Source organism: Rhineura floridana, chromosome 17, assembly GCF_030035675.1.
Source record: "Rhineura floridana isolate rRhiFlo1 chromosome 17, rRhiFlo1.hap2, whole genome shotgun sequence".
NCBI classification, from domain to species: Eukaryota; Metazoa; Chordata; class Lepidosauria; order Squamata; family Rhineuridae; genus Rhineura; species Rhineura floridana.
In genome coordinates, this window is record NC_084496.1 from 13,475,687 (window position 1) to 13,498,376 (window position 22,690).

At 43.8% G+C, this 22,690-nt stretch overlaps 1 protein-coding gene across 2 annotated transcripts in view; it reads left to right on the top strand.

Moving 5' to 3' along the window:
• Positions 1-2,593: 2,593 nt before the first annotated feature.
• TMC5 (transmembrane channel like 5) overlaps positions 2,594-22,690 on the top strand; it is a 62,676-nt gene continuing 42,579 nt past the window's right edge. Inside the window, exons 1-5 of one of the 2 annotated variants that reach the window (XM_061599861.1) lie at positions 2,594-3,102; positions 13,551-13,719; positions 13,970-14,169; positions 15,446-15,553; positions 22,194-22,301. In XM_061599861.1, coding sequence (XP_061455845.1) covers positions 13,646-13,719; positions 13,970-14,169; positions 15,446-15,553; positions 22,194-22,301 — 490 coding nt within the window. In that variant the 5' untranslated portion in view covers positions 2,594-3,102; positions 13,551-13,645. The remainder of the gene's footprint in view (positions 3,103-13,550; positions 13,720-13,969; positions 14,170-15,445; positions 15,554-22,193; positions 22,302-22,690) is intronic. The other variant, XM_061599862.1, reaches the window with a different exon arrangement.

Here is a 22,690-nt window from a genome sequence, read left to right on the forward strand (position 1 = left end):
GGTGTAATGAAGCCTTTCCCAACTTTTGGGTCCCCAGATGTTGCTGGACTACAGTTCCTATCATTCCTGACCATTGGCCATGCTGGCTGGGGCTGATGGGAGTTGTAGTCCAGCAACATCTAGGGACCCAAAGGTTGGGAAAGGCTGGAATGGTTTAAGAGTGTCAGACAAAAACTGAATGGACCCAGGTTCAAATCCTCACACAGCCAGGAAGTATACTTCCCCTGACCTTGAGCCAGCCACTATCTCTCAGCATAGCCTCCCTCAGAGGGCTGTTGTGAGGATAAAATGGAGTGGAAGAACTACAGAAGCCTTCTTGAGTTCTTTGGCTGAAATGTTGGTCATAAATGTACTAATAAATAATCATATAATATCTGTCACATGAAGTAAGCTTTTGCAGGTGTTTGCTTAGGATGCCTCTGGAAATAATCTCTGGGTAGCTCCAGTAGTGTAGTGGCAAATTCAGAAGTGCAGGGTCTCTTAATGTTAATCACAGCCATGTCCCCTCCCCACTTTTTTGCTGTGGGGTTGAGAAAGAGATCCTTGTTAATGCCTGGGAACCAATAAACATGAAAGAGGGGAGTGGCTGACTCACCACCTTTCACTCTGATTGGCTCCAATCAGCAGGAAAGGACAAGAAAGCATGTTAGAAGACTCTTCTCAGTGGTTAATACACAATCTTTCCTGCTGATTGGCTTGCAGGATCCTGGAGACACAGGGACCGTGCTGGCACTCTGCTCCCCCAAAAGTAAAGGGTCAAAGACCCTGCATGACTACACCCCTGGGTAGCTCTGATCTTCACCATCCTTATAAATCCTAACAATTTCAAGACTGTCAACATGGTATTTCTAAAGGACTTTTGAAAGTAGGTGCTGACATAGGAAACCACAGATGGAAGCAGCAGCCAAACCTCTTTTTCCCCTCCATGTGCAATTTGTCACCTAAACTATTTGTTAGATTAGTTACAGCGCTTTGGTTGTCAGTATTGCTGGAGGGAATAAATCATGGGTGTCCACCGGTTGTGCAGTTCCAAGAGGACCTTTTCTATGTAACGTTGCTTCCCACAAACCGCCCTTTCCTCACAGCGGTTGTATAGCATTGCACTTCCAATCCCAGACAATCCATAACAATTCTTTACTGCAGTAATTAAAACAAGGCGAAATTGTTTTGGAGAAACCAGCAGGTCAGCCAAAAGAGAGAAAGGCTTCCTTATCTGTGTTTTTATTGTCACTGTTGGAACAAGCAAATATAATTGATACAGTCTGGTCCTCTGACCCTTTTCGATCAACTGGGCCAAAATAGATAAAGATAAAGACTAAACCTTACACTGTGCGGTATATTTTCACAAGGCAGAAATTTATGTCACAGTAAATCTGTTTATCTTTAAGATGCCCGAAGACTCTCTCTCATACACACACACCTTTGTGCTTGCTGTACCAGACTGAGGCTGCAATCCTAACTGCAGTCGCCTAGGAGTAAGCCCCATTGCACTTACTTCTGAGTAGACATGGGAAGGATTGCAGCGTAACACATCTACCTCTCTAGATCAAATCAAGTTATTTATTTTATTGCCCTTTTTTAACCCTGGGTCTCAGGGCGACATACATTATACACCCATTTATCTTCACAACAACCCTGTTAGGGTGAGGGATAGTGACTGGCTAAGATTACCCAGTGAACCTAGGTGGCCCCAGGCCTAGTCCAACACTTATTCCTATACCACCCTGGCTGTCTTATGAACAGCAGCAGCAGCAGCACACCAAGTGGGTGGCAATAATGTAAAATCCCACCTATTTGTTGCTGCTGCAGCAGCAAAGGTATTTCCCCATCCAGGGTGGCCAGAGGTGCTTCTCTCCACACAGAATCTCCCTGACCTTTTGGAGTGGCTGGAGAAATGACACTGCAAGGGAGGTGTCCTGTAAGGGAGGGTAAATGCAAGGGGTTACCCCCTGTCCTTCCTTTGAAGCTTTTCCCCAGAGACCAGCAAAAGTTTAATCTTACACACTTTCAAAAAATGGAAGCGTTCATGGGTGCAAGGCGAGTTCATATTCCTGCTCACTCGCAAAGCTTACTAGGTGACCATACACCAATCACTTTATCTCAGCCTAACCAGCTGAGAATAAAGTGGGGAGAGAGATAAAGGAGGGAACCCGTGTTCTATCCTTCTTTGGGGGAGAAAGTAGGACAAAAGAAATTACTAATATAATGGTACAGTAACAATAATGTCGCAACAAAAAGATGTGCTTGACCTCATCTGCACTCTACATTTAAAGCAGTATGATACCACTTTAAACCCCAAAGAATCCTGGGAACTGTAGTTTACGAAGGGTGCTGAGAGGAGACCCCCTATTCCCCCCTCACGGAGCTGCACTTTTCACAGTGTTTTAACCCCGAATCTCTCTTTCCAAGGAATTCTAAGAACTGTAGCTCTGCAAAGGAAATCAGGCTCTCCTAAAGCAGAGCTTGGAAAAGTTACTTTTTTGAACTACAACTCCCATCAGCCCAATCCAGTGGCCATGCTGGCTGGGGCTGATGGGAGTTGTAGCTTTAAAAAGTAACTTTTCCAAGCTCTGCTCCTAACGCTTCTCAGCACCCTTCGCAAACTACAGTTTCCAGGATTCTTTTGAGAGGAGCCGTGACTGGTTCGAGCGGCATCACCCTGCTTTAAAAGTCTAGGGCGGTTGGGGTCTTGGTCTCGGCGGATAAGCTGGGGTTTTGTTTCAGGGAACCGGAGACTGACCTGGAGCTCTGCTAGCTCAGCTGCCGGGACCGGGCAGTTCCTCCCGCACCCGGATGCTTGACTGTGCGTGCCTTTGTAGGACAACGCGTGCCTTTTCTGGGAGCGACGCCGGCTTCGGTGTCGGCACCTGCCGTTCTGCTGGGGGCGGAACTCAGCCTCCTTCTCTCCCCCCCTCTCCCTCCCCTCTCCTCCCCTCTTCGCCTGGCATCCTCTGCCAGCCACTTCCTGGAGAAGTGCGGGCCGCCCTCCAAGAGGACTAGGATGATGACCTGAACAGCGCTTCCCACTTTCCAGCGAACCCGGATCCACCTGCCTGCATCCCGGGCTGGAGAGAAGATCCTTCAGCTGGCTTCTTCCACGGGGTGAGAAGGCACAGGGTTTGTTTCTCCTTGCCTGTTTCAGGGTTGCTCTTTCTCCCTGCCCATTTCAGGGGTGTCCTTTTGAAAACGCAGCGGACCTTCTTCCCCCTTCCTTTTCCAGAGCGCAAAGGTGATCAAATCGTCCCGCAATACGATCGCTTTCCTCTTGTTCCTTCCCCGCGTCCGGGGGGGGGGGAAGGAAGGGCAGTTGTACCCTTCCCACTGAACGAGCATCCCTCAGATTTCCAGCTCAGGCTCGTAGCCAGCCTAAAAGTTCGGGGGGAGGGACGAACTTTGTAGGGGGGGAGATTTTTTTTCTATAATAAACTTAATTACTTTTTTAAAAAATCTGGGGGGAGGAGAAAAATTGTAGGGGGTTAACCCCCCAGATCCCTCTAAACCCCCCAGATCCCTCTAGCCTGTCCCAGGCTTCTTCTTTTTTTAAAGAATTAGCCTCTGTAGAAACTGAAGTATGAGAGGAAACATGCACGAGTCTTCTTATTTTTGCTTGGTGAGAAGCTAGCTTGCTTCCCCACCTTCCGTGTCTCCCTTTGCTCCCCACCCGGCAAAATGAGTTGAATGAGTTGTATCCAACTAATTCCTACTCGAAGTAAACCAATGGAATGAATCTGCTGAAGTTAATCATGTTTATGAACTTGACTGACTTAAGTTAGCAATTGGGCACCACCGATAAACCTTACACACTCCTCTCCACCCCAGGATAGATATAATTAATGTGGGTGCCCACAGAGGTGGGAAAGGGGAACAGTTGCTGCCCCTAGATGAACCCTAACCCCCAAATCCCCAGCTTTCATTTAAAAACAACAACAAAAGGATTTCATTTCTAGCATTTGTAGAACCTGAGATATGAGGCCAAATGTACAGGCTCTAATCAAACCGACCGGATCCCTTGCAGCTGAGACTCCTGCAGCCCTCTGGGTAGGGGGAGGGTGAAAGAGCAAGAACAGGGGGTGGCCTGCCCACTACTGGCATGCGGCCCCTGACAGATTGCCCTGGAGGAAATATGGCCCTCAACAGGTTTTTAATGTGTAGTTTATTAGGGTTTTCACTTTATTGCAATAAAACAGTATAACCCCTTATTCCCTTCCTCCCCCACATGCCATTTTTTTTGGGGGGGGGAGTTACAACATTTTCATCTCTCAATGTTCAGTTGTTTGGCGTGGTGTGCAGTTTTCAAGTTCATATCCTCAAATAAGGGTTGAGCTCAATTAAGTTCAGGGTAGAGACACACTGACTGTTCTGCCGGTTCCAGTGTGTCTCCACTTCTCTTTTCTGAAAACAGGGACACATGACACTAGGCAAATCCTGCCCCCTTTAACTCTAAAACCTGGTGGGATCAGCTCAAGTGTGTGTGTTTTTTTCAAGCAGATTTTGCAACTGATTGGCAGATCAATCCATTGCCCATCCAGGTGTGGCCAATGGAAATGCGTTGCTGTAGGCGACTAGTGTGCTGTGCTTACAGCCTTACTGTCCTGCTGAGGTCCCAGATTTACAATGGTTGAGTTGGAGGAGTTTGTATCCTTGCATTGCATTGCGCCTCCCACTTCTTCTAGTTGTGGGTTTTACTCGGTGAAGAGTAACAAAAATGTGCTCCAAATCTCTTGGAAGTTTGATTTTTTAAATGTAATTGAGCAGAATTTCCTCTGCTGCAGAAGGTCTTGTATCCAGTTTTCCATGCTTGGTGTGGCCTGGGCTTTCCAATGTTAAAGTACTTTAAAAAAGGTTCCTCGTTGCCTGTCCCCACCCCACAGTGGCCCAAAATGGGACCAACTTTTGAGGGGGGAAATATTAGCATCTTACCTTTGTAGCAGAACTGTGTGTGTTAAAGAAAATTCTTGAGCTTCCTTTTGCCCACTGAAGAATCTTTATAATGCGTAATATTTACATAAACCACCTTTGAACGATTTGCCAATCAGGAAGTAAAAACAACCTACTGGACTGATGGTGGGAAAAAGATTTGAAGGAAGGCAGATTAGTAAACATTAATGTCGACAAAGTCATAAGTTTGCCAAGTCCTTTGAAAAGAGCAGGATAGGGTCATAGTATGCCTGTTAGTAAGGATAAACAAACCCAGTTTTCAAAAGAGGCTCCTGATTCCCAAAGCATGGGGAAAGAACTAACAATATGCCTTTTTAGTTTGATCATAATTTATTAATTATTAAAAATAATAATTTCTGTGCATTTGGTGTAACTTGAAACGGCCAAGTTCCAATTTATTTTCCCTCGGCATTATAGACAGTTACACTCATGTTGCAAATGAAATAATTCAAAACGGCATATATAAACAGAATGTTTGCTTTATTGTAAAGGGACTTTTTTACTGGGTTGTTTTGCTTTATCAGTTAACTACAATGTTTATGTATCAGGTGGAGTTCCACGGCAAATAAAGTGTGCCTGTAGATATGGATAGTATTTAAATACTCTTAGCAGCGCAAGCCTGTACATGTCAAATTGGAAGTAAGCCCCATTGAGTTGAGTTGGATTTACTGTCTGATAAGGTAGGAGTACCAGGGGAATTGCCATAGCTCAGTGGTAGAGCATCCACTTTGCACACAGAAGGACCCAGTTTCAATCCCCAGCATTTCCAGATAAGGCTAGGAGAGACTCCTGTCTGAAATCCTGTAGAGATGGGCCAATGGTCTGATTTGGTATAAGGTAGCTTCCAATGTTCCTATGTATTATTAGTAGTAGTATCATTTACATTTATATCCCAGCCCTGCGGCCAAAGGGAGCCCAGGGCAGCCAACAGACAATAAAGCGCTAAAAACATCTTAAAAACAAAACCTCTTTAAAAACATCTTAAAAACACTTCCAAAACAGATGCAGACTTGAACAAAGGTATCTTCTTAAAAGGCTTGTTGAAAGTGCCAAAAAGACAACAGAGACAGCGCTGTCAAATATTTAAGGGAAGGGAATTCCAAAGGGTCGGTGCCACAACGAATATGAAGAATTTCATTTCGAAATCTATCTTTAAGAATAAAATGCAAGCAATGCATTATGTAAGGATGGACTGCATAAATTGTAAACCAAGGACATGAGACATATGGATGAAGTCATCGTCTTTATATTTTGCAAGAAAACAGAACATTTCAAGAGAAAGATCTAAGATTTTGGCAAGACTAGTAAGTGCAACAAGACCCAAATTATTTGGGGAGGGGGGAAATTGAACCTGCATGAAACTGGTAGACTTGCAGGGACATCTGTATCCCACCACTTGAGTGCAGCCCACAGAAGATTGCTCAGAAGCAAATAACAGAATAGCAGAGTTGGAAGGGACCTATAAGGCTATCAAGTCCAACCCCCTACTCAATGTAGGAATCCAAATTAAAGCATACCCAATAGGTGGCTGTCCAGTGGCCTCTTGAATGTCTCCAGTGTTGGAGAGCCCACCACCTCCCTAGGTCATTGCTTCCATTGTTGTACCACTCTAACAGTTAAGAAGCTTTTCCTGATGTTCAGTCAAAATCTGGCTTCCTATAACTTGAGCCCATTATTCTCTGTCCTTCATTCTGGGATGATCGAGAAGAGATCCCGGCCCTCCTCTGTGTGACAACCTTTAGTGTACTTGAAGAGTGCTATCATATCTCCCCTCAGTCTTCCCTTCTCCAGGCCCAGTTCTTTCATTCTCTTCTCATAGGGCTTTGTTTCCAGTCCCATGATCATCCTTGTTCGTTTGTTTAATTTATATCCCACCCTTCCTCCCAGTAGGAGCCCAGGGTGGCAAACAAAAACACTAAAAACACTCTAAAACATTATAAAAACAGACTTTAAAATATATTAAAACAAAACATCTTTTTAAAAAAAGCTTTTAAAACATCTTAAAAAGTAATTCCAGCACAGACACAGACTGGGATAAGGTCTCCACTTTTTAAGCTTGTAAAAGGCTTTTTAAGGTTTGTTGAAAGACTCATTGCTGTCCCCTGAAACTGTTCCAGTTTGTCTGCATCCTTCTTAAAGTGTGGTGTCCAGAGCTGGACATAGTACTTAAGTGCTGAATAGAGGGGAACTAGTGCTTCACGTGATTTGAAAACTATACTTCTGTTAATGCAGCCTAAAATAGCATTTGCCTTTTTGGCAGCCACATCGCACTGTTGGCTCATATTCCACTTGGGATCAACAACTGCATCATTCTTTTCGCATGTGGCCCCAGGGCTGGAAAAAGAAGGATTCCTTACCCTGGTAACTTTCTCTGCGGCATTCATCTTAGACCTCCAGCATTGGAAGATGGAAAAATCAGGCATGTAGCCAGGGCCGCCACCAACAGGATCTCTTCGCAAAATCATCATTCTTGTTGCGTCCTTCTCTCCTGTGAACTGGCAGCTGTTTGGGATGGCTGGCTCAAGTGGGCAAGCTAGCAAGCAGGTAGGGGCAAAGGCTGCTCTGGAGGCTGTGGGAAACCTTTGGGAAGCCTGTCCCTCCCACCCTGTCTCAGGTGTTATCTGGGCACATCTGCACCATACATTTGAAGCACATCTATCACATACTGAAAGCACATAACTTCCCCCCAAGAATCCTGGGAACTGTGGGTTTCTAAAGGTGCTGAGAAATGTGGCTCTGTGAGGGGTAAAGGACACTTCCCTGGATTCTTTGGGGAAGCCATGTGCTTTAAATGTGCTTTAAACATATGATGTGGATCCATGACCAAGGTGTGGAGAACAGCACAGGAAGGCTTTCCCGACTTTCTTTGCAATTTCCGCTTGAGAACCTAGGAAGATGCTTTAGAATGCCCACTGGTAGGGCTGGCCTTGTGCCTCTGTGAGAATTAAATTTCACCCTTTGCTTTCCTTCTATAGAGCAACCTACCTTAAACAGTGTTGTTACGGGGAAGAACATGATAAAGTGTCAGCCACTTTATTTCCCAATTCTGCTTCTGAAAAGAGTACAATTTGAATCTGTTCCACTTGGCAGACATGGGATACCCCTTCAGCGTTAGTGACACCATGTTCCTTTGTTTAGCAGAAGCCAAGCAGGTTGTCTATGGAGAAAAAGAGTCTCTGCAAATCAAGGTGTGGTTACTCTTGTCTCCGTCTGTCTACCGTTTTCAGCCCAAGAGCTGAATTTCCTGCTGGGCAACCTTTTTTGGGGGGGTCCACATTCCAGGGGTGGGAAGGGCCAGAGTTAAAAGTGGGTGGAGCCATGGAGGCACAGTAGGCTACTTTCTAGTACAGTAAAAGGTAAAGGTGTCCCCGCACTTATAGTGCGAGTCGTTTCCGACTCTTAGGGTGACATCTTGTGACGTTTACTAGGCAGACCGTATATATGGGGTGGGATTGCCAGTTCCTTCCCCGGCCTTTCTTTACCCCTCAGGATAGGCCGGGTACTCATTTTACCGAAGGCTGAGTGGGCCTTGACCCCTTTTACCAGAGATTCAACTTCCTTCTTCCATTGGAATCAAACTTCGGCCGGCCGTGAGCAGAGCTTCGGCTGCGTTACCGCCGCTTACCACTCTGCGCCACGGAGGGTCTTTCTAGTACAGTAGGGTCCTGCTTTTCGGCGTTCCGCTAATACGGCAGCTAAAATTAGAGTAAGGCCCCACTCATACAGTGCTTGTTCCGTTTTTACAGTGTTTTTTGGGTGTCGGGCACCATTTTATTGACGGAGTTCCGCTTTTCAGTGGGTTTCGCTTTTAGTCGGGGGTCTGGAATGTAACCCGCTGTATGAGTGGGGCCCTACTGTACAGGCCAGTGAGGGTTGTGGCCTGGAGAAAGTCAAAAGGACTAGACAAAGAGGCCTGGAGGGCTGCATAGCCCTGGGCCTGAGAGGCCTCACTGCTGATCGATCGTGATGGGAAATATTCTTCCAAAAAGTGATATTGTAGTTATGAAACTTCCTGATGCCATTGCTGTGGTCCTAAAAAAAATCCTATATTTTGTTTTAGCTTTTTCTCCCTCCCGCTCCAGGTGAACTTGTCAGTGAAGTCTTTGAAAGTGATACATCTCATTAAATTATAATCTGGAACTGGTAGCAAATGCATATTCAGTTCAGTGTAAATTGAGAAGCTGTTGCAAAGCAAAAGAGCCTCACTATTGTTGATCCTGGTGTCTCAAGCAATGGTATTCTGTTGTCGCTTGTAGTTTCTCGCTATCGTTCCTCTTAATTCATTTATTTTTAAAAAAACTTCTACTCCATCTGGTGGCCTTCCGAGAAGCCCCCTGCTCTCCAAAGTGCCTCAAGTCATCAATTAAAAACCACATATAATAATAGCCAGTCTCTATAGAGGCAAGAAACAACCATCTTAAGAGAGTCCACAGATTTAGCATCTGGTAAAGACTTCTGCTTCATTTGTTTTTTAAAGAAAAAACAAGGAAGAGGCCAGTTGGGCTGTCTGAGGTAGGTAGGGCCTGCCCTATAATTGGGTAGAATGAGGGAAAGGCTGAAGAAGGGCTATAACTCATCTGCTTTGCATGCAGAAGATCTCAGGTTAAACCCCCAGTATCTCCAGGCAGGCCTAGAAAAGACTCCCGATCTGGAAAGCGGGGGAGCAGTTGCCAGTTGGTGTAGACCATGGATAGAGAACCTTGAGCCCTGGGGGCAAATACGGCCCTCCAGGCCTCTTTATCTGGCCCTTGAGACAGAGGCTTTTGTCTCTGACTTCTCCCACCAGTGACGTGTATCCCCCACAAAGGTTGTCCAGAAGGGAGTGTGGTCCTCTGACTGAGACCTTTCCGAACCTCTGGTGTAGTCAGTACTGAGCTAGATGGACCGAATGGTCTGACTTGGAATAAGGCTACTCCTTCTGTTCCTGTGAGGTGACTGTGGCAAGCAGAACGGGCTCTCATGTGGGAGAAGGAGGTCCTTCAAAATATCTTGATCCCAAATTGTTTAGGGCTTTGGGAGGCCAAACTGTCACTGTCTTATGTGGCATTTTAATTTAATAAAGCGGAGTCAAAGACAGAATAGAACATATCATTTACATTCAGGGCCTCATCCACACCATACATTTAAAGCACTGTTATACCACTTTAAACAGACATAGCTTCCCCCAAGAACCCTGGGAACTGTAGTTTGTTAAGGGTGTGGAGAATTGTTAGGAGACCCCTATTCCTCTCCCAGAGCTACAATTCCCAGAGTTCCTTGGGGGAAAAAAAGATTGACTGATAAACCACTCTGGCAGTTGTAGCTCTGTAGAGCCAGGAGCGTCCCATCTGAAACATTGGAGAGTCACTGCCAGTCAATGTAGACAATACTGAACTAGATGGACCAACCGTCTGACTCGATATAAGGCATCTTCCTATGTACATGTGAGACTTTCCGCGGGTGCCATAGGAAGTACCAGTGGCCACACTGGCACCTGTGGGGGCCATATTGGTTACCTCTGTCCTAGGAAGAAACAGAAAGCCACCACCCACCATTGCCACCAAAATGTGCGGAGTTCTTTATCATTGTGTATATTGTGTTACAGAATTTGGCTTGTAGATTTTGGCCAGTGGGTAAGCTCTTTCCTTGGGGATTCTGGGAAGGAAAGAAAGTTTTGTTGATGGTATCAAATTAAAATTTATTAACTTGTTAGCCCAGTGGAGGCTGGTCTACTAGGACTGCTGGGTAGAGGTGGGGGAGAAATTCAATTCAGTTCACATTTAAAGATGAATCTATCAAATTTGCACTTTCCAGAACAATATGAAAACTGAAACACAGCCATCCTTTGAAATCTACACATTTCTGATTTTTGCGATGCAGTTCTCCAACCAGTGTTTACAAAAATTCATGTATTAGGAGAGAGTGTGCATAAAAATAAAGAAATGCATGAAAAATAACATAAAACAATGCATTATATGGCAAGAAATGGCTTGCAAAAATGGGTCCATCAGTCAAAAATGTTTGTGTTAGGAGAAGTTTGCACGAAAATGCTGAAGAACTTTCAGGAGGATTTTTAAAAGCAAAGTTCACGAATTGCTGCAGAATGCAGAGCACTGAATTTAAGACAGGAAAAATGAGAAACTGAGAGAACCAAAATTGACAGATCCTTCCATCCCTATGGAAAGCCAGTGTGATGTAGTAAGAGTGTTGGACTAGGACCTGGGAGACCAGGGTTCGAATCCCCACACAGCCATGAAGCTCATTAGGTGACCTTGGGCCAGTCACTGCCTCTCAGCCTCAGAGGAAGGCAATAGTAAACCCCCTCTGAATACCGCTTACTATGAAAACCCTGTTCATAGGGTTGCCATAAATCGGAATCAACTTGAAGGCAGTCCATTCTATTCCTACTACTGGGTCACAAGAGAATGCCAAGCCATTTTTAACCCCTCCCCCAAAATATCAAAGCTTCACACTCTTTCCTATCATGCAGACATTCTATATTTCTATGAACTTACAGAGGCTAATAGCTCTGATGCGTTATACGGCCTCCTGAGGTTTTTGCTGACAGCTATGTCCTGATGACATGATACAGCTGATAAGCCATTTATGTTCAATAAAATGGCTGACCTTTGCCTTGAGGCGTTTTAGGTTGGTGTGAAAGCAAGTGTGTGGGAAAACATGGGCTTCTAGAGGCATTTTGCGCCTTCCAAGTTTCACGAAGCCAATGCCAAACGTATGCCAATTCTTCTAGTGTTCAGTATTTTGTCATGGTTTCTAAGCGACACAGCGGATATCTGGGGATGGCTTTTGTTTTCATTTTTTTTTTTGGCAACTCAGAATTTGTCATTTCATAAGAATCATTTCAAAAGGCCAAAGCAGACTAGTCCTGCCCTGAAGACACAAACAGAGTTGGAGAAGGAAGAAGGAAGAAATGTATTTGCTGATGGAGACTCATGACCGTAGCCTGATATGTGTCAGCAACATTAGGCACCAGGTGGAACAATGTGTTTGTATTGTAAAAACGTGTTTTTTTTCAAGGAAAGAAAATCGATAATAGACGCTGGTTATAAAATACAAAAGAATCCACACTTCGACCAAATCATAAATACAAGCATTAGCATAAAGAAACCAAGGCCGCAGTCTTCAAACAGGGTTTGTTTTTAACCCAGTGTTTGAAACCAGGATTTGAGGCTGCTTCTGTGGTTAACATTAGAGCTGATGTAATATGCAGTTTGAGGTGGGTGAGGCAGACAGATTTGCATAGGAGGAAGGAAGCAATCCTGTGGCCCCTTCATACTCTCAGAGTAACCATGATTTAATCGAAGTGGCACATCAGCACAGAATGTGGAATTTGATATATAAAGTATTGGTGAGGTGCCCCCACCATCCCATAATGAGTCTACAACCCATGGGCACCCAATAAATAGATTTGCAGTAGATTCAGGATGGACAAAAGGAGTTATATTTTCATGCAGTCTTCTATACATTTGTGAAATTCCCTGACTCAGGAAGAGGTGATGGCTTTGGATGTGATGGCTTTAAAAGGGGATTGAAAGAGGACATGGCTGTCAGTGACCATTAGGCATGGTAGCTCATTGGCACCTTTAGGTTGGGATGGGTAACCTGTGGCCCTCTGGCAGTTAAGGGACTATAACTCCCATCATCTCTGATCACTGGCCATGCTGGCTGGGACTGATGGGAGTTGGAGTCCAACAACATCTGTCAGGCCACAGGTTCATCATCCCTGCTGTAGGTTCAAAGGTAAGACAGCCTAGCTCCTGGCATGATGCCACAGCGGGGAGAGCAACCTTCATAGAAGAGTTGGAAGGGGGGGCATTTTAGACCATCCAATCCACACACACCTCATTGCAACAAACTCTGAGCTGGAGCATCCCCAAACCATGACTGTCCAGCTGCTGCTTGGAGACCTCCAGAGAGGGATTGCTCACCAGTCTTCTATACTGCAGTGGTAGGTGATGCCTGTTGGCTCTGGTGGGCTTCTTGCTTTCCACCCTACCAGGTACAAGGACAGGCAAAGCCAACTAATTCTACTTTTGTCCCCATCCTGATGAGTTTTACAAGGACACCACGGCGGCTAAGGAGGATGAAACTGATAGGCAATACCACCCCTTGAGGACTGGTTGTAAGTAAGAAGGTAGGCAAGTGGCGGCTGGCTGAAGCCAGACTGAGGGTTGTTAGGGCAGTGCCCCATTTGCCCTAATGGACCAGCCTCCAATGTGTCTATGTAACATTGTGCCATTGGCAAACTGCTGGAGACGTTTTTCCTAATGTCCAGTCGAAACCCACCCTCCTGCAATTTAAGCCCCTTCAGTCTAGTTCTCCCCCACTGAAGCAGCAGAATATACATTTTTGCCCTCTTCCAGGTGACAACCATTTGGGTATTTGGCAGTGGAGATTGGTGGCTCCAATGTCAGTGAGACAGGGAATCTGTTCTGGGTTTTAGTCTGAACTTTGAAGGGGCTGTCCAAGGTGTATAAGCTCCTTAGTTTGGGAGTAAATCCCATAGAGTTGTATGGACTCCAGTCTGGAGTAAAAGGATGCGAACTTGCAGCCAGTATACTCTGTGGAAGACGAGCCAAAATGTGTTTTGTTTTAATTTTTTTTTAAAACAGGTTCAGGATGAAACTTCACCCAGTAAAGAACTGAAGCAACCTGCTAGGTTGATTTCAAGAGATCTTTCATACTAGGGCAAAGATTTGGTTCCATCATGTCTTTCCACTACAATGAAGCCTTTGAAAACCCGGACTATCATTACTCTGAAACGCTGGAGATTGACAGAACGTGAGTCTGAATGGTCACACACAAGCAACCTCGTATATAGCAGTCCTTGGGAATTCTAGGGGTTTATTTGAGAACTTCTCCTGGTGTTATGAAGTTTTTGAGCCCCCTCCTCAACTCACACACAACACCTTTCATCTTGAGATAGATCCAGCAAGGCTCTTGTCATGCTCTTATGCATTTCAAAGCAGTGCTTATATTTTATTTCCTTCCCGGTAAAGGTTATCTTCTTCCCTCTCTCCTTCTCACACAGAAGACCTTCTCAAAGGAGAACTTCTTTTAGTTTTAATCCTTACGATTCCTACAATGATTACAACATAGAAGATGGAAGAGAGCAGGATGCATTTGTCCTAAGACCTGTGAACTCAGTGCGGATTCCATCCGATGATGAATACAGACCGAACAATTTTGGGTTTCAGATGCCTGGTACAAACCCATATAGAAACCCACATGGTATGTAATTGACCTTAATGTGCATGAATTGTAATAATGCCGAACATTTTGAACATTATCATAATAGAAAAATATAAACGGGCCCTGAAACAAAATGATGCAATGTGATGTGCTAACGTTTAGGATTTCGGCCCTTCCATGCTTCCTCTCCCCTGGTTTGCATGTCTCTCTTCCCACCCTTCAACAGTTTTCTTTTGAGAGGGGTGCACTCTTGGTCCTTACTGAAATATTTTGAGTGCCCTCCCCTGCCTAAGATTTTTCCCCTAAAGATTTTTCCCCTTGTGTTTGTGTAAAATCTCCAGAGCCTATGGAAACTTTCCATTTGTGTGTGTAGCTGATACCATTTTTGGACTACATAGTGACAGCACTCTAAATTTGCATGTCAGAGATACAAGGATTAATATAGCGACTGCCCTTTGGACTACGAATGCCTATGGACTATCAATTCTGCTCTTGCAGAATTCCAGGATTCTTCTTAAAGAGGCAGATTTCTAGTCCTTAGAAGAACTGTGGTAAAATCTCTAAATGTGTGCAATTTTTTTGTGTGTGAACTTGAAAAAAATAGAGGTATGTGCGTACTGTCACACAAACAGCTTGTGAACTTTGCTGTGCCCTGGCTCTCACTGAGGTGATAAACTTGGGCTTGGGCTGCACATGGGCATAAGGGAGAAATTCGATCCAGTTCACATTTCAAGCTGAATTGATCAAATTTACACTTTCTGAAACAATATGAGAACTGAACCATAGCTATCCTTAGAAATTTGCACGTATCCGAATTTTGCAATGCAGTTCTCCGACTAACTAGTGTTTACAAAAATGCATATATTAGGGGAAAATGTGCTATAAAAATGAATATATTGGTGAAAATAATGAACAAAAAGGCATTGTATTAGGAGAAATTGCTTGCAAAGATGTGTACATTAGTAAAAACTGCACACAAAAATGTATGTATTAGGGGAAATTTGCACTGATGGATTTTCATGAGGATTTTAAAAAAGAAAATTCTCAAGTTCCTGCAGAAATGTGGAGAATTGACTTTAAGAATGGAAAAATGAGAACCTGAGAGAACCAAAATTGACAGATTCCTCCATCCCTAGTTGTAGCATATCAGACTGGAGTTGGGAGCATATGCGCTTGAATGCCCTTTCATGCAAAAATGAATAAATCCCTGCACACAGAGAAAATTAGTGCATCAGGGTCCTAGCTTTGTCCTTAGGGTTGGGTGTATATGGGCTATAAGAAACTGAGTTCTGTACTTTTCTTTTAACTTCAATAGTTAATCCTTCATTTGAGTATGAACCAGAATTAACGCAGATGTCACCTCCTTTCAATAATTCTCTGAATGACCATTATACACGCAGACCATCTGATATGCCTGATGGAGGTAAGATTTATAGGATACAATGGCATTGTTGAAACATAGGTTTTGGTGAAATTTTAAAAGGGGTAGGCCTAGAGGTAGGCATTGTGAGAGCAGGGACACAGGATATAAATTCAGAAGGGCAAAATTGCCACAGGCCAAATCACAAGTGCCAAAGACACTTGAAGAGAGACACTGCTTACAAGTGCCTGTACGCTAATGCTAGGAGCCTCCGAACCAAGATGGGAGAACTGGAGTGCTTAGTCTTAGAGGAGAGCATTGATATAGTGAGCATAACAGAGACCTGGTGGAATGGACAAAACCAGTGGGATACGGTTATCCCTGGATATAAACTATATTGGAAGGACAGGGAAGGACGTATTGGTGGCGGAGTCGCTCTATACGTGAAAGAAGACATTGAATCCAGCAAGCTGGAAACCCCAAAAGAGGAGGACTCCTCCACAGAATCGTTGTAGGTGGTGATACCATGCCCCAGGAGGGACTTAATACTGGGAACGATCTATTGTCCCCCTGATCAAAATGCTCAGGGAGACCTTGAGATGAGATATGAAATTGAGGAAGCATCCAAACTAGGAAATGTGGTAGTAATGGGTGACTTCAACTACCCGGACATAGACTGGCCGCATATGTGTTCCAGTCATGACAAAGAAGCAAAATTTCTAGATATTCTAAATGACTATTCCCTAGACCAGTTGGTCATGGAACCGACCAGAGGGATGGCAACCCTGGACTTAATCCTCAATGGGGACCAGGACCTGGTGCGGGATGTAAGTGTGGTTGAACCGATTGGGAGCAGTGATCATAGTGCTATTAAATTAAACATACATGTAATGGCCAATTGCCTAGAAAATCCAACACGGTCACATTTGACTTCAAAAGAGGAAACTTCACAAAAATGAGGAGATTGGTAAAAAGAAAGCTGGAAAGCAAAGTCCAGAAGGTCACATCACTCGAAAATGCTTTGAAGTTCTTTAAAAACACTATATTAGAAGCTCAACTGGAGTGCATACCGCAGATCAGAAAAGGTACCACCAGGGCCAAGAAGATGCCAGCATGGTTAACGAGCAAAGTCAAGGAAGCTCTTAGAGGCAAAAAGTCTTCCTTCAGAAAATGGAAGTCTTGTCCGAATGAAGAAAATAAAAAAGAACACAAACTCTGGCAAAAGAAATGCAAGAAGACAATAAGGAATAATTTGAGGAGCACATTGCTAAGAACATAAAAACCAACAACAAAAAATTCTATAAATACATTCAAAGCAGGAGACCATCTAGGGAGGCGATTGGACCCTTGGATGATAAGGGAGTCAAAGGTGTACTAAAGAACGATAAGGAGATTGCAGAGAAGCTAAATGAATTCTTTGCATCTGTCTTCACAGTGGAAGATATAGGGCAGATCCCTGAACCTGAACTAACATTTGCAGGAAGGGATTCTGAGGAACTGAGACAAATAGTGGTAACGAGAGAGGAAGTTCTAGGCTTAATGGACAATATAAAAACTGACAAATCACCAGGCCCGGATGGCATCCACCCGAGAGTTCTCAAAGAACTCAAATGTGAAATTGCTGATCTGCTAACTAAAATATGTAACTTGTCCCTTGGGTCCTCCTCCATGCCTAAAGACTGGAAAGTGGCAAATGTAACGCCAATTTTCAAAAAGGGATCCAGAGGGGATCCTGGAAATTACAGGCCAGTTAGCTTAACTTCTGTCCCTGGAAAACTGGTAGAAAGTATTATTAAAGCTAGATTAACTAAGCACATAGAAGAACAAGCTTTGCTGAAGCAGAGCCAGCATGGCTTCTGCAAGGGAAAGTCTTGTCTCAATAACCTATTAGAATTATTTGAGAGTGTCAACAGGCATATAGATAGAGGTGATCCAGTGGACATAGTGTACTTAGACTTTCAAAAAGCGTTTGACAAGGTACCTCACCAAAGACTTCTGAGGAAGTTTAGCAGTCATGGAATACTAGGAGAGGTCCTCTTGTGGATAAGGAATTGGTTAAGAAGCAGAAAGCAGAGAGTAGGAATAAACGGACAGTTCTCCCAATGGAGGGCTGTAGAAAGTGGAGTCCCTCAAGGATCGGTATTGGGACCTGTACTTTTCAACTTGTTCATTAATGACCTAGAATTAGGAGTGAGCAGTGAAGTGGCCAAGTTTGCTGACGACACTAAATTGTTCAGGGTTGTTAAAACAAAAAAGGATTGCGAAGAGCTCCAAAAAGACCTCTCCAAACTGAGTGAATGGGCAGAGAAATGGCAAATGCAATTCAATATAAACAAGTGTAAAATTATGCATATTGGAGCAAAAAATCTTAATTTCACATATACGCTCATGGGGTCTGAACTGGCGGTGACCGACCAGGAGAGAGACCTTGGGGTTGTAGTGGACAGCACGATGAAAATGTCAACCCAGTATGCGGCAGCTGTGAAAAAGGCAAATTCCATGCTAGGGATAATTAGGAAAGGTATTGAAAATAAAACAGCCGATATCATAATGCCATTGTATAAATCTATGGTGTGGCCGCATTTGGAATACTGTGTACAGTTCTGATCGCCTCATCTCAAAAAGGATATTATAGAGTTGGAAAAGGTTCAGAAGAGGGCAACCAGGATGATCAAGGGGATGGAGTGACTCCCTTACGAGGAACGGTTGCAGCATTTGGGGCTATTTAATTTAGAGAAAAGGCGGGTCAGAGGAGACATGATAGAAGTGTATAAAATTATGCATGGCATTGAGAAAGTGGATAGAGAAAAGTTCTTCTCTCTCATAATACTAGAACTCATGGACATTCAAGAAGCTGAATGTTGGAAGATTCAGGACAGACAAAAGGAAGTACTTCTTTACTCAGTGCACAGTTAAACTATGGAATTTGCTCCCACAAGATGCAGTAATGGCCACCAGCTTGGATGGCTTTAAAAGATTAGATAAATTCATAGAGGACAGGGCTATCAATGGCTACTAGCCGTGATGGCTGTGCTGTGCCACCCTAGTCAGAGGCAGCATGCTTCTGAAAACCAGTTGCCGGAAGCCTCAGGAGGGGAGAGTGTCCTTGCACTCGGGTCCTGCTTGCGGGCTTCCCCCGGGCACCTGGTTGGCCACTGTGAGAACAGGATGCTGGACTAGATGGGCCACTGGCCTGATCCAGCAGGCTCTTCTTATGTTCTTATGTTGGTACAAAAAAAATAAATTCAGCTGAGTAGGCTCCACAGGGATCCAAATTTTAAATGGTATATAAGGAAATTTACTGGGTAAGGAAACTTATTGATCATGAAAAGGCTTCTACAGGATACATATAATAGACTTGAGTTGTATCGGTCTATCCTTCTTAACTGGAAGGAGTCTTCAATACTAATTTAAAGGAGATACGGGTCCTGTTAAATATGTTAGTGTAAATTCATTGGGTTGTCTACCCCACATTAGCTCACCCGCCATTTAAAACAAATTCCACTGAAACTAATTTCAATAAAAATTGAACTTGGTTAAATAGGGGAAGCTGCCTTTATACTATGCCAGAGCAGTTGCTCATCTAGTCCAATATTGTCTAGTTCAGGGATGGGAAACCTGTAGCCTTCCAGGTGTATTTATTTATTTGTTACATTTATACCCCACCTTTCTTTTCATCATAGAAACCCAAAGCGGCTTACATACGGTTCCCAGGCGGTCTCCCATCCAGGCACTACCCAGACCTAACCCTGCTTAACTTCAGCAGGGTGCTAGCCTCATGTGCCTTCAGACCATAGCCTGGTGTAGTTGGACTCCCATCTCTCATCAGCCCCAGCTAGCATGGCCAATGGTCAGGGACGTTGGGAGTTGTAGTTCAGCAAAACCTGGAAGGCCAGAGGTTCCTCACACCTGTTTTAGGTTAATACTTTTTTTAAAAAGTACTTTAGACACTAATTGGTCTCATGCTTCTGTAATGCAATTTATTCATAGTGTGCTTGTGAGGCATTTTGTTGGTTCTAGAATTCTTCTGCCGCTGTTCAGTGAGAGATTCTATTCTAGAACTGTTGTGCTGGTGCGGTTGAGGAAACCCATCTCTCCCACAGATGTTGAAAGCATGGGCTGGCTAACCTTGTCTTCTAGCTAAACTTAACTAATTTTATGTTCTATTTTTATGTTGGGGTGGAGAGGAAACAAGATTATTGTTGGGCTGAGATCCACTTGGATCAAGATAGCAATTTCCCTACAAAGTAGTAATTTGTTTGATTCACAGAAAACAAAGATCAAAGCCTTTTTGTTCTCCGTAACTGAACAAAGGAGTTCCCTCTAGATAATCTGTCTCATTAAAACCTCCCATTTCTGGGGAAAAATGGATTTTCCAAATAATCATCTGAATAATAAACACGTGGATGCTGAGAATCTAGGCAGCATTTTGAAGACAAAGCATTCTGGCTCATTTAAGTGGTTACAGAGGAAACATGTTCAGGGTGAAAGTCCTTCAGCCACCACAATTTTCTTAAGTTCAAACACCAAAACTGTTGGAGACCAGGAAGAGGTTCACATAGAAGCCGATGGTTCAGTTGTCCCACCTCTTCTTAGGCCAGAAAGGATTTTTAAAAACCAGATGTTGAAAGAAAGATGCAGTGATGAAAAGCCATGTTCTTTCCAGACCCTTACAGGCCAGTTCAATGTATCTTCTGGCTCTGAAGTGGAAGGTATAAATATCCATGGTACTCAAAATTCTGTGGCACTCACATTTTGAAGTGTACTTACATAATTGCATACAGTTGGTGCAAAATGCGGCAGCTATGCTGTTGATGGGGACAGACTCTTGCCAGCACAAAACTCCAGTGCTCAAAAGCTTGCACTGGCTGCCTATGCACTACTGGGCTAGGTTCAAGGTTCTTGTATTAATTTAAAAGGCCCTTAACAACTTGGGTCTGGGATACTGCTGGGACTGCCTGATCCGTTATATCTGTGCCCAATCACAGAGGTCTTTGGGGGAGTCACTGTTAGAGGCCCCCCATTGCTTGGTTGCATGGCTCATATCCATCAGGCGCTGTGCATTCAGTATCATGGGCTCAGTTTTGTGGAACTCCCTTCCATTTGAGGTCACACAGGACCCCCCCCCCCCCCGTTGAACATTCAATGCCTCCTGAGGCTTTTTTATTTTATTGCAGTAGGTGTTTAAAATGAATTCTGATTTTATAATTTTAACTGATTTTTACCGTTACTGTATTGAGTTGCCTATATAGTGGTTAGAGATGAGAGTAACGAAGTGGCATGTAAATTGTTAAAATAAAAAAAATAGAAAATAATTGTTGGATAGGGACAGATAGGCAGTCATATGGCCCAGTTGAGTGTCTTAGCTACCAAACAGAATGTGACACCATTAACATACTTAGCAAATGTGTGAATATTATTTTAAGTGAATAGTATGTGTGGGTGGGGATGGGGGAGAAATTCAAAAGCAATATGTGAACCGAAACACAGCCATCCTTTGGCATTTGCCCTCCTCTGAACTTTGCAACACAATTTTCCAGCCAAATAATGTATAAAAATGCATATACTAGGGTAAAGTGTGCATTCAAACGCGTACAGTAATACCTCAGTTAGCAAAGTAGATGCATTCCTGGACATCACTTCTTTAACAGAAATGTTGGTACCAGAGGTAGGAATAACACGGAAAGAACAGAGATAGGTTCCTACACCCGTTCACTGATGGCGGAGGGCAGCTTCAACAGGGGCTTTAAAGGATGTCTACCACGCACCATCCCCCTCCTCCTCCTCCAAATCGTATTGGATCCTTCCCTTCCCAGCCCTGGGAGAAAGCAAGAGATCTCTTTCATGCAAACCAAACACACAAGCTTGCCAGTTTCCCCAGTAGCAAAGGCACAGGTGTATCAGTCTCACTTTAAAGCAAAGACACAGGCTTGAAAATGTATCAATAGCAAAGCAAAGCTAGTCAGTTTCATCTTTTTTAAAAAAGAAGAAGCTTCCTTCTTGGAGGATTTATTAACTGAGGTATTACTGTATATTTGTGAAGCTATTATATTAGGGGAAGCTGCTTTGCAAAAATGTGTATATTAGGCAAAACTGCATACAAAAATCCACATGCTGATGAACTTCACGAGAACTTTTTGTCAGTCGCAAACTGATGTGGAGAACTGAATTTAACAGTGGAAAGCAGCAGTGTAGTGACAAATTCAGAAGTGTAGGGTCCCTTCATGATAGTCACAGCCATGCCCATTCCTTTTCTTTCTTTCTTTCTTTCTTTCTTTCTTTCTTTCTTTCTTTCTTTCTTTCTTTCTTTCTTTCTTTCTTTCTTTCTTTCTGTCTTTCTGTCTTTCTGTCTTTCTGTCTTTCTGTCTTTCTGTCTTTCTGTCTTTCTTTCTTTCTTCTTCAGGGTTGAGAATGAAATCCTTGCTAGGCATAGAGAACCCGTTGCCCTTCAGTTGTTGTTGAACTACAACTCCCAACATCCCTGACCATTAGCCATTCCAGCTGGGGCTGATAGGAGCTGTAGTCCATCAACATCTGGAGGGCCACAGGTTCTCCAGGTAGGTTCTCAGGGTAATGCTCAGGAAGCCTGCCCTGGGAAAGGAAGGTGTTGCTTGCTTATTTGGCTGTGTATGAATAACAAATCCATTTAGATCGATGGTTCTTTTATCTAAGTATTAAAAAGGTTCATTGGTTAATTCTTCAGTTAACTTCATCCAGAGACTGAACAGGCAAGAGGATGATATGGTCTTCATGACACCTTCTAGTCTGCTTCGATTAGACCCAGGATATAAGGAGGAAGAGAAAAAAGAAGGTAAGATTTCTTTGAAAAATGTTTTTACTTTTCTCTTGTCCCTTTCAGATGTCCTGCAGAAGGCATTTTTTGGAGTTCCAACATTGTTGGTCAGCGTGTATATTAAACGGTTACAGTGATTTGTTCTTTTTCTTTTGGTGTAACAGTACACTTTGGGGGTGGGGATTTGCCACCTGAGATAGCCACTTCACGCCGCCTAATGGTAGGGCCGGCTCTGTCTGAAGGGCTGCCATGCGGAAGACAAAGCAAGCTTCTCCTCTGGTACTCCAGAGAGCAGGACTAGAAACACATGGATGGAAATAGCAGGATGTAAATTTCAGCTAAACTTTACTACTAGGACTTTCCTCACCGTGAAAGCTGTTGGACAGTGAACTTTCCTTCCCTAGACA